The following is a 12,756-nucleotide window of genomic DNA, read 5'->3' as shown; positions in this document are numbered from 1 at the left end:
CGTTTAATTACAACGCCCTGTAAAAGCCGTTAACCACGACGTATACTTGAAAGAAGCCGAGGAGGCCGACGCGGATGGTATACATATTAATTGATGGTCACTCGAGCTACACGCCTTGACATCTGACACCACCGCGCGCGTGACGCAAGGCCTCGCGGACTCCTCCACATCGCCGCCGACATGCTCCCGCGCGCTGCCAGAGGTCGCGTACGGCGCTCGACGTCACAAAACGCACTCGGGCCAGCCGTTCCCCTCGCCGCGTCGTCAGATGAGAAGCAGCGGCGTCATGGGCGCGCGTTGCGTGTCGTTCATACGAGTCGGCGGACACCCAATCAGCGCGATGATTCTTGGCACAGCATGAAGTCCACACCACTACGCACCTTCTCAACGAAGGCTCCCTGGGCGCGGCCATAATCCCCTCTGGACTGTTGTAAATGTGCGTGACCACCTGAAAATGCACTGCCAAGGCAGCAACATCAGCGTGCGTCAGTCCTTGTACTCCCGTGCAACAGCCCAGAAAAAAGGTGCTCCCTTTCTCCGTTGAAAAGGTCTATACGTGCCATTGCAACGGTTCGGTTACAGGTGTTCATCGGTGGCGTGGCGTCAACACGAGGAAAATAGGGGTGTGCGAATATTCGAAAGTTTCGAATATTCGTCGAATATTACATTCGAAATATTCGTATTCGATTCGAAAATCGTGTATTCAAAAAGTTTCGAATATTCGATAACTTCGAATATTCGAAAAATGCGAATATGCGATTCGATTATCATGCATAAAATAACTCGTCTTCCACATTTCTGCTGCGTTCGTATCGCTAAAAACTTTGCCGAGAGGAGCGATAAACATCGTAAGTACACGGAGGCACGATATCTGCCTGCGACGAGCGCCCCAATACGTATGATTTATTGCTGGTGCATCTCCGACGTGCAGCGCTGTTGGCGATCATGTAACCGTACATTTTCAATATTATGCGGCCGTAACGTGCCGCACTACCACTCGTTCACTATGCGGGGCCACTTCTGAAGAAAGACAGTGACTCACGTGACTGGTGGCAGACTGTAGGCACCTTCAGATACCCCAGTCTGGCAAAGCTTTGCCCCATGTAACTCCCTATACCAGCCACTTCTGTTCAGGCGCGCAGCCAAGGGGGGGGGGGGGGGGGGGGGGGGGTTGGGGGGTTCAACCCCCCCCCCCCCCGAAAATTTTCAGTTTTGCTTGCGTATATTACACGCACACATACAAACGCACGAACCTACATAAAATATGGTTGAACCCCCCCCCCCCGAAAAAAATTTCTGGCTACGCCCCTGCTTCTGTTCCAAGCGAGCGTGCCTTTTCAGTGGCAGGAGGGGGGGGTGTCTCTGTTACAACGGAGCGCCTGCTGCCTGATCATGTGGAGCAACTCATATTTCTTCATGATAACATGTAGTCATTACTTTCATTGTGCCGTGATATTTGCTTGTGTTGTGATTTGCATTGTGCTAGCCCGGACATTGTCCGTGTGTTATTTCTTTACATCCTTGTCTACGTTAAGCGCTCGCATTTCAAGCAAGCAGAATGAATCACCAACTAGGCCAGTCAGCCATTTTGACATCTGGACATTGTGTTCTGGAGATAGCAGTGTATGTTGTGTCGCCAGTCGGGCTGTTAATGTTTTTTTTTCTTCAAATAGCTACATGTTAAATAAAATATTGTTACTGTGGAGGCATTTTTCCTTTGATATTCGATATTCGATTCGATATTCGAAGGTGGATATTCGTATTCGATTCGTATTCGAAAAAATTGATATTCGCACACCCCTAGAGGAAAAGAAAGGTCCTTCGATCGACTTGCCGGTGGTGAAGCAGCAATTATACGACGCGAAAGGGTCGTCGATGAGGCATGGGACTCTCCGGTGCGGGATTATCCCACAACGACGCCTTGCGCCGGCGTATCACCCTCGGAACGCGCTTTCGAGTTTTGATTCGGCGTTGATAATGACGCAATTCGCGCGCGGCGCGTAGTCAATGCAACGTCCTCGCTGCTTGCAGGAAAACGCCCCGCGCAAGCGCCAGGCAACAAGCGGCGAACCACACGGAGACGAGGAACGAAACGTTGTTTTTTTTTTAAAAGCTTCAACTGTTGGCTCAATTACGGCGCGCTGTCCTTGACGATGCTAAGTATCTTCCTGCGCCTGTTTCGTAGCACGCAGATTCATTACCAAGGCATGAGGCCGTCGTGGTTCCATCACCAACCAACAGGCCGTGTTTCTTCTCTGCAACCGTTCTGATCAAACACACACCTCCTACATAGCAGGCAAGCGCTGCGAGTAGCGCGTTCATAACACGATTCCTCGTGTTTTTCGGTGCAGTACAGTTCTGCAAGTCAAATTTCTACGGAACAGCAACTTCGTGTGTCACAACTACAACTTATAGACTCCACGACACGCCACCAAAGTCGTACTGCTTACGCGACTTTTTCCGCTTCTGCGATTGCTGTAAACAACGCACTACGTTTCGGTCCCAGGCGCAAGCGCTGCACTGCGGCCTCTGGTCTTAATAACGCGTTATTCCACACGTTTCGTGGTAAATACATGTACAGATCTCCGACCTCAATCATGTAATAAATACGTAATATTGCCCCGGTATAGAAGTACCAGACTTATTAGGCAGTTTTGGAAGAGGGTTCGCAGCGTTAGCGCTGCTTGGGTACGATACGCTATTTTCGTAACTTAACGGGGGTACGCAAGAGGTTAGCGCATGACGCATGCGTAGTGGCGACAAACGCTAACGCGAAACTTTGCGTTACCCTATTATAAAACTGTCTCCTTTTCCATCCAAATTTCATGAAGCACACCAACGGCAACCGCACACCTACACACGCCTATGCATATCAAGCCTTCGTGCCGTTGCCAGCGATGTATTGAAGCCCAACTAAAAAAGAATAAAAGCTTTTCAACTTCTCTCTGGTATTGTTGTATTCAAAAGCCCTCAAGGACAGTGTTCATTAAACAAAGACATCGTCAATTACAGAAACAGCGGGGGGGATTCACAAGAGATCGCCACCACCTGCGTTTGTTTCAAGCATGCGCCGTCGCATTTTCGTGGTCGTTGCGCGGATCGTCCCAACATCCGACGCGGAGGAAGCGGCAAGGCTCGCTTCATTACGGTAGTTGCGCAACGCATCCAGTTGCGAGAGGACGCTATGCCCCAGAGCCGCCCTGTGGCAACGTTTTGGCAAGCGCTCCGAGGCGTGAGTCAATACATTTTTAGCCGTGGCAACGGCTTTTCCTCGAACAACGCTAAGAGTCGCTTACAACAGCTCCGCCATGAGACCTCTCGCCGTTCCACTGAAGTTCTTCGCTGACTCTGGAGACGGGGCTGGTGGTCTTGCAGCTTAATTATACACGATGTCACTAACCCGGCCGTCATGACACCGCGTGGTTGCTGTGCCGTATACATATATCTTCTATGTCTATTGTGCACGAGTTCAACAGCTCACTGGAACGGGTGCCTGGCAGCTTAGCAATACTGTACGTGGTCAGTACCATAGAGTTTTATAATACACTAGACGGAAATCTGGCGCCAGTGTCCACGGGAGCTGACACGCATGGTGCTTCAAGCCAGCATGGGAATGATGGGTAGTACATGGATTTGCATATATATGCTTCGCTCTTTCGGCTCCGTGTGGCCTCCAGCCACTTTGTCGCAAGACAAAGTCCAGCAAAAACTTCAAAGTCCAACTTCCCCACCAGGACCCTTTCAGACTTAACAAATGAAATCAGCTCACGAGGTTCACAACGAGCCGCTCTTCTAACCGAAACAAAAGCCAAAAGACAACAATAAACAAAGTCTTGGCAAGTGCGTTCGAACCCGCAAGCACAAAGACTTGGCAAAATCCACGTACTGCCCATCATTCCTAAGGTGCCTGAGCAATCGCAGGGCCACAGTTCCCTCTAGCAAATATAGCCGGAAACTATGGTTAGTACAGCTCGTAAGAAATTAAGTACAAGGTCTGAGGCACTGTTGATTGCTTAAGTTACGAGGTAGCTAGCCAACGCCAGATGAAACAGCCAGCAGGTGCTGAAGGGGTATATGAAAGACCAGTCACCACAGTTTCAACAAACCCCTCGGCAACATGAGACGGCATGACGTCATTGACGTAAACCTGCATGAGGTTCTATCGTTATGACGAAGTCAAAATAGCGCTAATGAAGGAGGACACCTTGTCTGCCTAGTATGTGTGTCCTTCATTTGCGCTACTCTGACCTTGTTATAATATAAGACCATCTAGCCCAATGGTTTGTCCGACTAAAGTCTGTTCTATCGGCTCTTCGACCTCATTCAAACTTAGGTGCCTTGCCTGGCCTTGTACATACATGAGCTCTAGTTTGAACGAACCCGAGAGCATGGTACTTGCGAACCAGCAATCCATATGCGCGGCATCCTATACACCGACACAGTATAGACACACACGCGATGCAGCACTGCACCGAACTGTCAAACACTTACACTCAACAGGATGGAAAGGTATGTGCACAGTCGATTCGCAGTGTCCGCAATTGTATGCACGACACGCGAGAGAGAGAGAGAGAGAGTAAGAGACAAGTCCCGTACTACAGATACGTTGGTCGCCGAGGAAAAAAATATTTTCCTTTTAATGGCAGTAAAAAAAAATACAAAAAATGGGCATATCAATAAATTAAGATCCGCAAGCTGCACGAGACCCAGCCGCACGTGTAAAATGACAGCATGACGATGGGCACGTGACAATAAATAAAAGACTGTACAAGATGGTCGATGCGCGGTCTTGTCGGCTCGTCTCGGCTTCTGTCTTCTCCTCCTCTATACGATTTTTTTTCTATTTTGGAAAGACGCCCTCCTTCCTTCCTGAGTCATATAAGACTTTTTTTTTTTACTTTGTACGAATAAGGGAAAAAAAAAACGGGGCGGAAAACAAGAAGTACAACGGCGTCTTCCCAAACAAGCGTCCACCAACACTGAGACACAATAGTCCCCCAACAAGTCCTTGAGAAAAAAAAATCAACAATAAAAAAAAAGTCCGGAGAGTGACACATTTTTTTCACAACCGTGGTTCGGTGGCACCGCTCCGTCTCAATGGTCCAGTCCTCGCACAGCGGCACGTCCATTAATTTTTTTTCTTTTTTTTTTCTCACGGGCAACAACACACACACAGACCAGCCGGGCGCGTGCAGGCAGAACGAGCCGCCGAGAGGATAGATCCGCTTATAGGGAGCAGGTGTCACATCATGGCAGTGTGCGTTGGTTGGTGTCGCCGAGGGCAGCACGAATTCTTGTCTTTCTTCATAAAGAGAGAGAGGATAGCAGGTCTGGTTGAGAGAGAGAGAGAGATAGAGAAATAGAGGGAGCCCCGCGCACGAGCGTCGTTCACTTTAAAGAGTCCTCCACACCACACACTTTTTCCTTTGAACTCACTCACACACGCGCGCGCGCGAAGCACCGAACGACACTGTCCACAACTAGAGCGACGGCTGCATGAGGCGCCCACCGGCGCCGCGGCTCCGTCGCTCGCGCAGCTTCTGGTCCCGGCCGGCCTTCCACAGCATGAGCTCCATGCAGGCGCGCGCGTCCTCCACGCTGTCGTGCCCTCGGGGCCCGTCCTGGACGTCGCGGTTGAGGTACGCGCCGACGAGCGAGCGCAGCGATCGACGGAACGGCAGTCCCCGGTGGTGGGGGAACACGACGGCCGTGTCGACCACTGTGTCGTGCAGGATCTTGAGTCCGCGCAGGTCGTTCTCCAGGCCGTGCCCGACGAGCACCGTCGAGGCGGTGAACAGGCGCAGCAGCACGGCCTGCACGTCCTGCAGCGTGGTGCGGACGTTGCGCAGGTGTTCGGCCGTCACGCCGCTGAAGGCTGTGTTGTAGTCGAGCACGGGACTACCGGGTCGCACGTACGAGTCGTACACGGTGGCGCCGTTCGAGCCGACCACGCTCACCTTGGCCACCTCCAGTCCGCGGATGGTGAAGCACATCTCGCAGTCGAGCGCGTACACGCCTCCGGCCACGCCGTGTCGGGGACGAGTGCGCACGAAGCCCCTCGCGGGACCGTCGCGCTCGCCGCGGGCTCCCTGGGCGCACACGTGGTAGTCGGAGCGCTCGCAGCCCGGTTCGTCTCCCGTCGCGCCGCAGCACGAGAACTCGGCGAGCCCCCGGCGACCCGTGTGGAAGGTGCAGACGTCGTTTGCGTAGTACTCGCCGCCCGGAGTGATGACGAAGGAGGAGCCGCAGCGGCAGCAAGTCTTGCGGCTCGAGTCGGCCGTCGCGGCGTCCGCTTGCAGCCACACGGCGCGGCCGGGCTCGTCGGGGCAAGGCCGCGGGTAGCCGCAGCGGTACAGTTCCTGAGGCGTCAGTCTGTAGCGCAGCAGCTGGTGGTACAAGTCGTCGGCGCACAGGGGAAGCCGCCAGGCGCCCTCCAGCGGGCTCGGTGGACCCCGGGACGCGGTCGTGGTCGTGCGTCCTCCGACGGAGGAGGACTTGTGACAGCTGTGGTTGTTCTGACCCTGGACGGCACGCTGAGCCGAGCGACCTCCGGGAGGGGAAGGAAGCAGGGAAGAAGGACAACAAAAATAGTGCGGTCGGGATTCACTCTCGACATGGTTCCCGCGCTCTGGGCGGCGGGACCCGCGGGGCTCCCTCTCTCTCTCTCACTAGCGCTATGCGCTAAGAATCTACAGCCATAAAAGACGGCCTCTCCAGGACAAGGAGACAAAGACAGTGCCAGCACCGCAAGGAAAGGAAAGAAAGCAAAGAGATCTCCGGCTCCTGGACCGGAATGACAAAGCGACTTGCACATACCTCCCACACCCGGGCAGCTCGCGCCCTGCCATGGCACGCACCAGCATGCACGTTGGGATGCCATCATACACACAGCCACACACGCATACGTACGCAAAGTAGTCAAAGGAGCGGGAAAGGTGAGGGTTCTCTACAGCTCTGATAAAGCGAGGGTGAATTGCAGTAGCTAGGTTTTGTTACGCGTTACTTTCTCAAAAGGATGTCCTAAGGAACGCGTCCTCAGAGAGAGAATAAGAGAGCCCATAACTATGGCTACTAATGTAACACGAGCGTTCGAATATCGTCCTATCGCTTACGTGTTTTAACGTCTTTTATAAAGCTGCTATACATTACGATATCAAGGAACCTATGTTTTTCTTTCTTTTTTCTTTCTACAGAAGAAGCCAAGGAGATATACCTGGATGCCTTTTCACAAGTGGGAGGAGTCTAACTAAATCTAGCAATGATTCGATTATTTACAGCAACTCTGGAGTACCAGCCTACGCACAGCGTCAACAAAACGTCCCGGAATTGTACCCTGTATGAGTACACCGTCCGTTCCCGCGTACTCTGATTGGATATAATTCAGAGCCAGCTGTCACGGCTGGTGCCGTACAGTCCGCTGGCTCACATGGTATACAGCCAATCGGAGTGCACTGAAATAGAACAGTGCACTTACTGGAACTCTTACAGAATACCACACCAGGTTTGTTTTGTTGATATTGCTTGTTTTAAAGCAAATAAAGCTCTATGATGGCACAGACTAAGCTGCCTCATGATGCATCATTTTACGGTGAAATCCAGTTTGTATTTCGTCAATGAACGGCAACTCTAATAAGAGTCTCCAGGCGTCATCATGAGAAAACAAAAGAGCGTGCTTTCAAATCAAAGGAAGCGCGGACGCGAATATGTGGAGCTGGACAAAAGCGCCAGGCCTTCAACTTACCATCAGCCGAGGTCGCCAGGTATTTGCCGTTGCCGTTGAAGTCCAGGTCGAGTATGGAGCCGCTGTGTCCCTTTAAGGTCGTCATGAGCCACGGATGTAAGTACTGGGTCTTCAAGTCACGCTTCTTCTCCTGCACTTTCTTCTTCTTTGGCACGGCTCGCACTTCCTTGTTAAGCACCGTTTCCTTTTCCTTGGCTGCGCGGACAAAAGAGAGAGCCCGCCGTCACTTCACCGCGAGTAGCTACCTTCGAGTAGCTACACGTCAACGATTCCGAGTAGCTATCGACGATACACACAGAACGTCTTGATGAAAATTTTAAAATCAAATTCTCGTGTTTCATGCACCAAAACCACGGTGCGATTACGGAAGCCTCAGGATTAATTTCGACCATCTGGGAGATTCTATGGACGTAACGCGGCCACCGTGGCCGGGAATCGAACCCGCGTCCTCCTGCTTGGCTGTGCAGCGCCTCAGCCACTAAGCTACAACGGTGGCAACATTTTTTTACTGAAGAGGTAAATTAGGGCAACAAATGACACACTAAAGGAATATCTCACCATCAAAGAAAAATTTCAACTTCACCCTAATTTGTGATCACGTAAAGCACATCCGTGCAAGAAAACAGACAATGAAATGTAGCTTCAGTTGCAACCTAATTAGTGTAGCAATTAATTTATGAGTAAGCTCGTTTCCGCAACTATCCACATCTGAAAACATACTTCAGAAGCACATCATAAATGTTACCTAGTGTACGCGTTAACTTCCTCACACTTAAATCGGAAGTTCGAGATGCGTGCGTTGCCATTGGTAGCGTTAATTTATCTCTTCAGCAATGCAATACCAACGAGCCAAACAATTAATTGTTCCCGGAAAGTGGACGAGCGACTAAAGCTGCGTTATGCCACGAACGACGATGCAGTGTACTTTGCGTACAAACTCCGTTTTTACACTGAACGTACCTGCCCACTTGCTCTAGAAGACCCACGTTCTATATAACAGGCGTTAAAAAAGCATTTGCGTACAATTCATGAGTCATTCCCACCACGCGGCGCTCTTACCATTTGGCAACAGCGCACGCGAAGCTAATCAGCTGAATTCCGATCTACGAATTGCACATCGCACCACGTGACAGCTTTCGCACGCTTCCTATTTACAGCTCTTGCATCATCTAAAGGCACGTGTTAATGAAATACGCATTTCTGCGTTTAGAACACTGGATAGCAGAAAACCGAAGCGAAGACATCAGTGGGATCAAACATTCGTGGCGTAAAAAGGTAACGATGGTACGACCTTCGGTTCCGGTCTAATTGAAAGTGCGCTGAAATTTTTCCGAAAGAAATTGTTACCAACATGCCTTAACCACTGTAACAGACTGCAAACTCTTCACAAAAGTCTACTCGACTGCTCACCAAAAGTGATGCCGTTTTAATCAGCTATGATCGCTTTTTTTTTTACATATAAGCGAGGTCGCCAACAAAATCAACACCCACCCCCCCCCTCTTTCGCAGTAAACACAAACACACATTATAAAAGTGAGATATGGCCCCCTTGTTTGTTGACTCCGCACCCTCAACCGCGCTTCTAAACCAGCGACATCTCAACATGCAAACAAACAAGCAAAGCATCTAACAAGAGTCAGCAAATTTTGCAGCTTGCATGCAAGACCGTGTGCGTTCAGATTCGCCAACATCTATCAGCTTTGACCCACTTTTTTGCTGTCCTCAAAATATAAACAGATATACATGAGGCACTGCGCGCCGCCGTCTCACAGCAAGGCAGAACAACACACACTGCAAGGGCTATTTTCGGTGCCATACAGATGTACGATACCTCCAGACTGATAGCTAGGAAAAACACTAGCTCTTCCGTTAAGTTAAAAATATCTTCTATCGGTCATCGGCGCCCCTTTAAAAGCAAGTTACAGGATACACAAACAGTGCGTCTCCTACCCTGAGCTGAGCCAAATTTACATGGTTTACAGGAAAACTGCCTTCATAAAAACACACGTGCGTCACAGATAGCCACATCCGCACGTAGACACACGCACTGATGATCCCTGGTCCGCACGTGAACGCACTACCCAAATCGGACAAGCGAACTTGTTTATATACAACTGCAAGGCTCACTCAGTTTCACGTGAGGAAGGATGGGGAGAGGGGGCGCGTTTCTGCTCCTACAGATGTGAGCTTCAGCGTAAACACAAAAGTGCTTAGTCACTCCGTCCGGAGACGGTGCGGTTCTTGACACGTACCGGGAAATCAAAAAAGCAACCCGCTGATGACGTGTCGCCTACAGCGATCGCGATTGTAAACGAGCATTGTGTCTATCAAACAAAAGCAACCTCCACGTAGCCACGAGCCCTTATCTCTCGTCAACAACCCCGTTTCTGCTTTAATTTTTCTTTCAAGGGCAGTCTTTTTTTTTTTTTTTTTCAGGGTTGTATCTCCCGCATCCCAGGAAACGGACAACGTGCCGAATAACCTCGACGCTGTGCGCGTCTGACGCGACAGGTAGATACATCGCGTTTTTAACGACACAAAAGAGAACATGGGGTGTTGCGACCTCTCTACGGGTTCACCCTCCTGGTTTCGCATCCGGAGCGGTTTAACGGAGGGAAAGAGAAAGAGCGCGTGGTTACAGAAAAGAAGAAAGGAACGCTTTCCACTAAAAGAGCAACAGATGTATCGGCGGCTAGCTCGAAAGGGGGCCTTCGGGTCACCGAAAGCAACACAAACGAAGGAGTGTGAGAGACTCGAGAAAAAAAGGCCGTGAGAGCCCATCCCCCCACCGTGTTTTCTTTTTTTTCTCGCTTTCTTGTAGACAAGACTGAAAAGAAGCAGGATCCCCACGCACGCGGCTGGGCTGGACTGACACTGACCTCAATCCAGGTGCGGCCTTCTACACACGCACCAAACACTCACAATGAAACCGGGTTAGGTCAAATTGCGTTGCCCGTGTAATCACCGCAGCCGAAACGCCAGCGCGTTAGGCAAAAGGGACGAGAACTAGTCCTAATTAAAGGATAAAAGCCTGCGCTTGCCTTTCGTCCAAAGCTGCGGATAGAGTTGTGGCGATCCAGCGCGGACGAAGGTACGAGATACGTCTGGCCGCGCTAGCAGACGACAGAGCAAACCGTCGAGAGAGAGCCCTTCCCTTGCCCACGCAACGTGCGGGGAGAAGGCGGCGTTGCGCCAAGCGTCACCGCTTCAAAGTTTCCTAATAAATCACGACGGTTGTTTCACTGGTGTGACGCATTCTCCTTCAAGGAGCGGGTAATACCGGGAGGGGGAGGGGGGTTTGCAAGCCTGGCTCGCGGCACCCCCCCACAAGCCTTCGCCGCGGTCACTGCACGGATATCCCGTCATCGTTTTTTCCTCCTTCGCGAAATGCGCCGCCTCCGCGGTTCTCCTTCAAACGTCGACGACGGCAGAGGGGTTCACCGGCGTTCGGCAGTTATTTTATGTTCGTGTTTTGTTCGCCGACAATACGAAGAAGTCAAGAACCCCCCTTCGTTCATTGACGCTTCTGAGCAACTCCCGCCTGTTCGGACTTACTCTTTTTTTCTTGCCTTATTTGTATTTGCGCTTTCTTCAAACACACTCGCCCCGTGAACGGCTCGGGATGCACCGATGAACAAAGGTGCAAAAGAAAAGAGGCCTGGAGTGGGACTTGACCGCCCGAATCAACGGACCATAACGCGCGTACAGAATGTAGAGTGCGGACAGCGGCGTTACTTCGTTGCTCACGAGCAAAAAATCCCAACAACGAGCTTTCGTTTCAGCCGTAACAAAATTTCAGGGAGTAACGGCTAGCTGCAAGTAGCCGAATGCGTCGAGCTTCGATCGGTGGCGTCGGTTAGGGAAGCCGAGGGTAAAAAAAAAATAAGAAGAAAAAAGGCGGGCGATCGAAAGGAAAGTAAGGCTAACTGCAAACGCATTCGTGCCCACTTAACGCTTTCTGTAAAATCCGTACGTTGGCTTCGTCTTCGTCGTCGTCGTGACGTAGCGCAACTATTTAGGAGAATAATGTTACTCACGGAGCGCTGGAGCCCGACCACGTCGCCTTTGTGCACGCACGCGGTTGGGCTCCGAAGCCGGCACGCGAAGTGGGGCATCTCGGCTGAGAACGAAATGAGCCGCAACGCTAACAGCGACCAAGTAAGCGAGCTCCCGAACGGTTTCGTGGAAATGCAAAGCGCTGTGCCTTGCTCAAGAACACGCAGCACCTCGCTGAGGGCCGGTAGCAAAGCACAGATGCGTCCTCGCTGGTCGAGCGCCGTGCCAAGGGGAAAAGCCAGCGCACATGATGCGTTACTCACTCGTTTCCGAAGGTTCCTTCTTGACATCGTCCTTCTTCTGGCCTCCCACGAGAATGATCAGAAGAATGAGGACCCCGATGACAGCGGAAAGCACTATCACAGGTGAATTAGCAGTAATAAACACTAGTTCGTCGGCCATGCTCCTGCTCCCATGTGCTACAGGCACCCGTAGCACACTAGCGGCTAGATGATGACACGCTGCTACGCGCCAAAAGATACAACCTGCGATACAACAACCGGTGCGCTGGCCTTGTGTAGACGGCGCTCGCGTCGTGGCGCACACACCGTTGCCAGCACCCTGTTTCTGCTCCCACTGAATTGAGTCGTTGGGCATCCTAAACTCAGTATGCGCGCTTTATCACTTGCCTTTCTAAAATACGATGTCAGCGCGGAGGGGTCGGTGTAAGGCGATAATCCGGGTTCGCACCGCGAGAGAATATATAGCGGGCGCTTTTCATCGCGCCTGCTGCGAAATGTCCACGTCGCGCAAGTGGCGTGACGCAAATCCCATCATTCGTTGGTAAAACCCGCGTACGTCGAATAGCTTGTCTGGCGTGCGTGCTCAGCTTGTCGTCAGCTGCTCTGCGTTTGTTAGTTTCATACGAATTATTTGCGTTCTATTTCGCGCTCGGATAATAGGGAGAAGGAACAATTATTTATTTATTTTTTTTTTATCGCTTGCTGGCGGACTTCCAA

General features: G+C 51.3%; 1 protein-coding gene across 2 annotated transcripts in view; it reads right to left on the bottom strand.

Moving 5' to 3' along the window:
* The window catches only part of LOC119389950 (transducin beta-like protein 2), a 285,922-nt gene extending 273,499 nt beyond the window's left edge, over positions 1 to 12,423 (bottom strand). The window contains exons 1-3 of one of the 2 annotated variants that reach the window (XM_037657410.2): positions 12,061 to 12,423; positions 7,742 to 7,936; positions 4,618 to 6,547 (exon numbers count right to left, since the gene is read on the bottom strand). In XM_037657410.2, coding sequence (XP_037513338.1) covers positions 5,481 to 6,547; positions 7,742 to 7,936; positions 12,061 to 12,394 — 1,596 coding nt within the window. In that variant the 5' untranslated portion in view covers positions 12,395 to 12,423 and the 3' untranslated portion in view covers positions 4,618 to 5,480. Of the gene's footprint in view, positions 1 to 4,617; positions 6,548 to 7,741; positions 7,937 to 12,060 lie in introns of those variants that run through there. The other variant, XM_037657411.2, reaches the window with a different exon arrangement.
* Between the last annotated feature and the right edge of the window lie 333 nt (positions 12,424 to 12,756).

The sequence above is a fragment of the Rhipicephalus sanguineus genome, chromosome 4, assembly GCF_013339695.2.
Source record: "Rhipicephalus sanguineus isolate Rsan-2018 chromosome 4, BIME_Rsan_1.4, whole genome shotgun sequence".
NCBI classification, from domain to species: Eukaryota; Metazoa; Arthropoda; class Arachnida; order Ixodida; family Ixodidae; genus Rhipicephalus; species Rhipicephalus sanguineus.
This window is presented reverse-complemented; position numbering and strand designations above follow the sequence as displayed.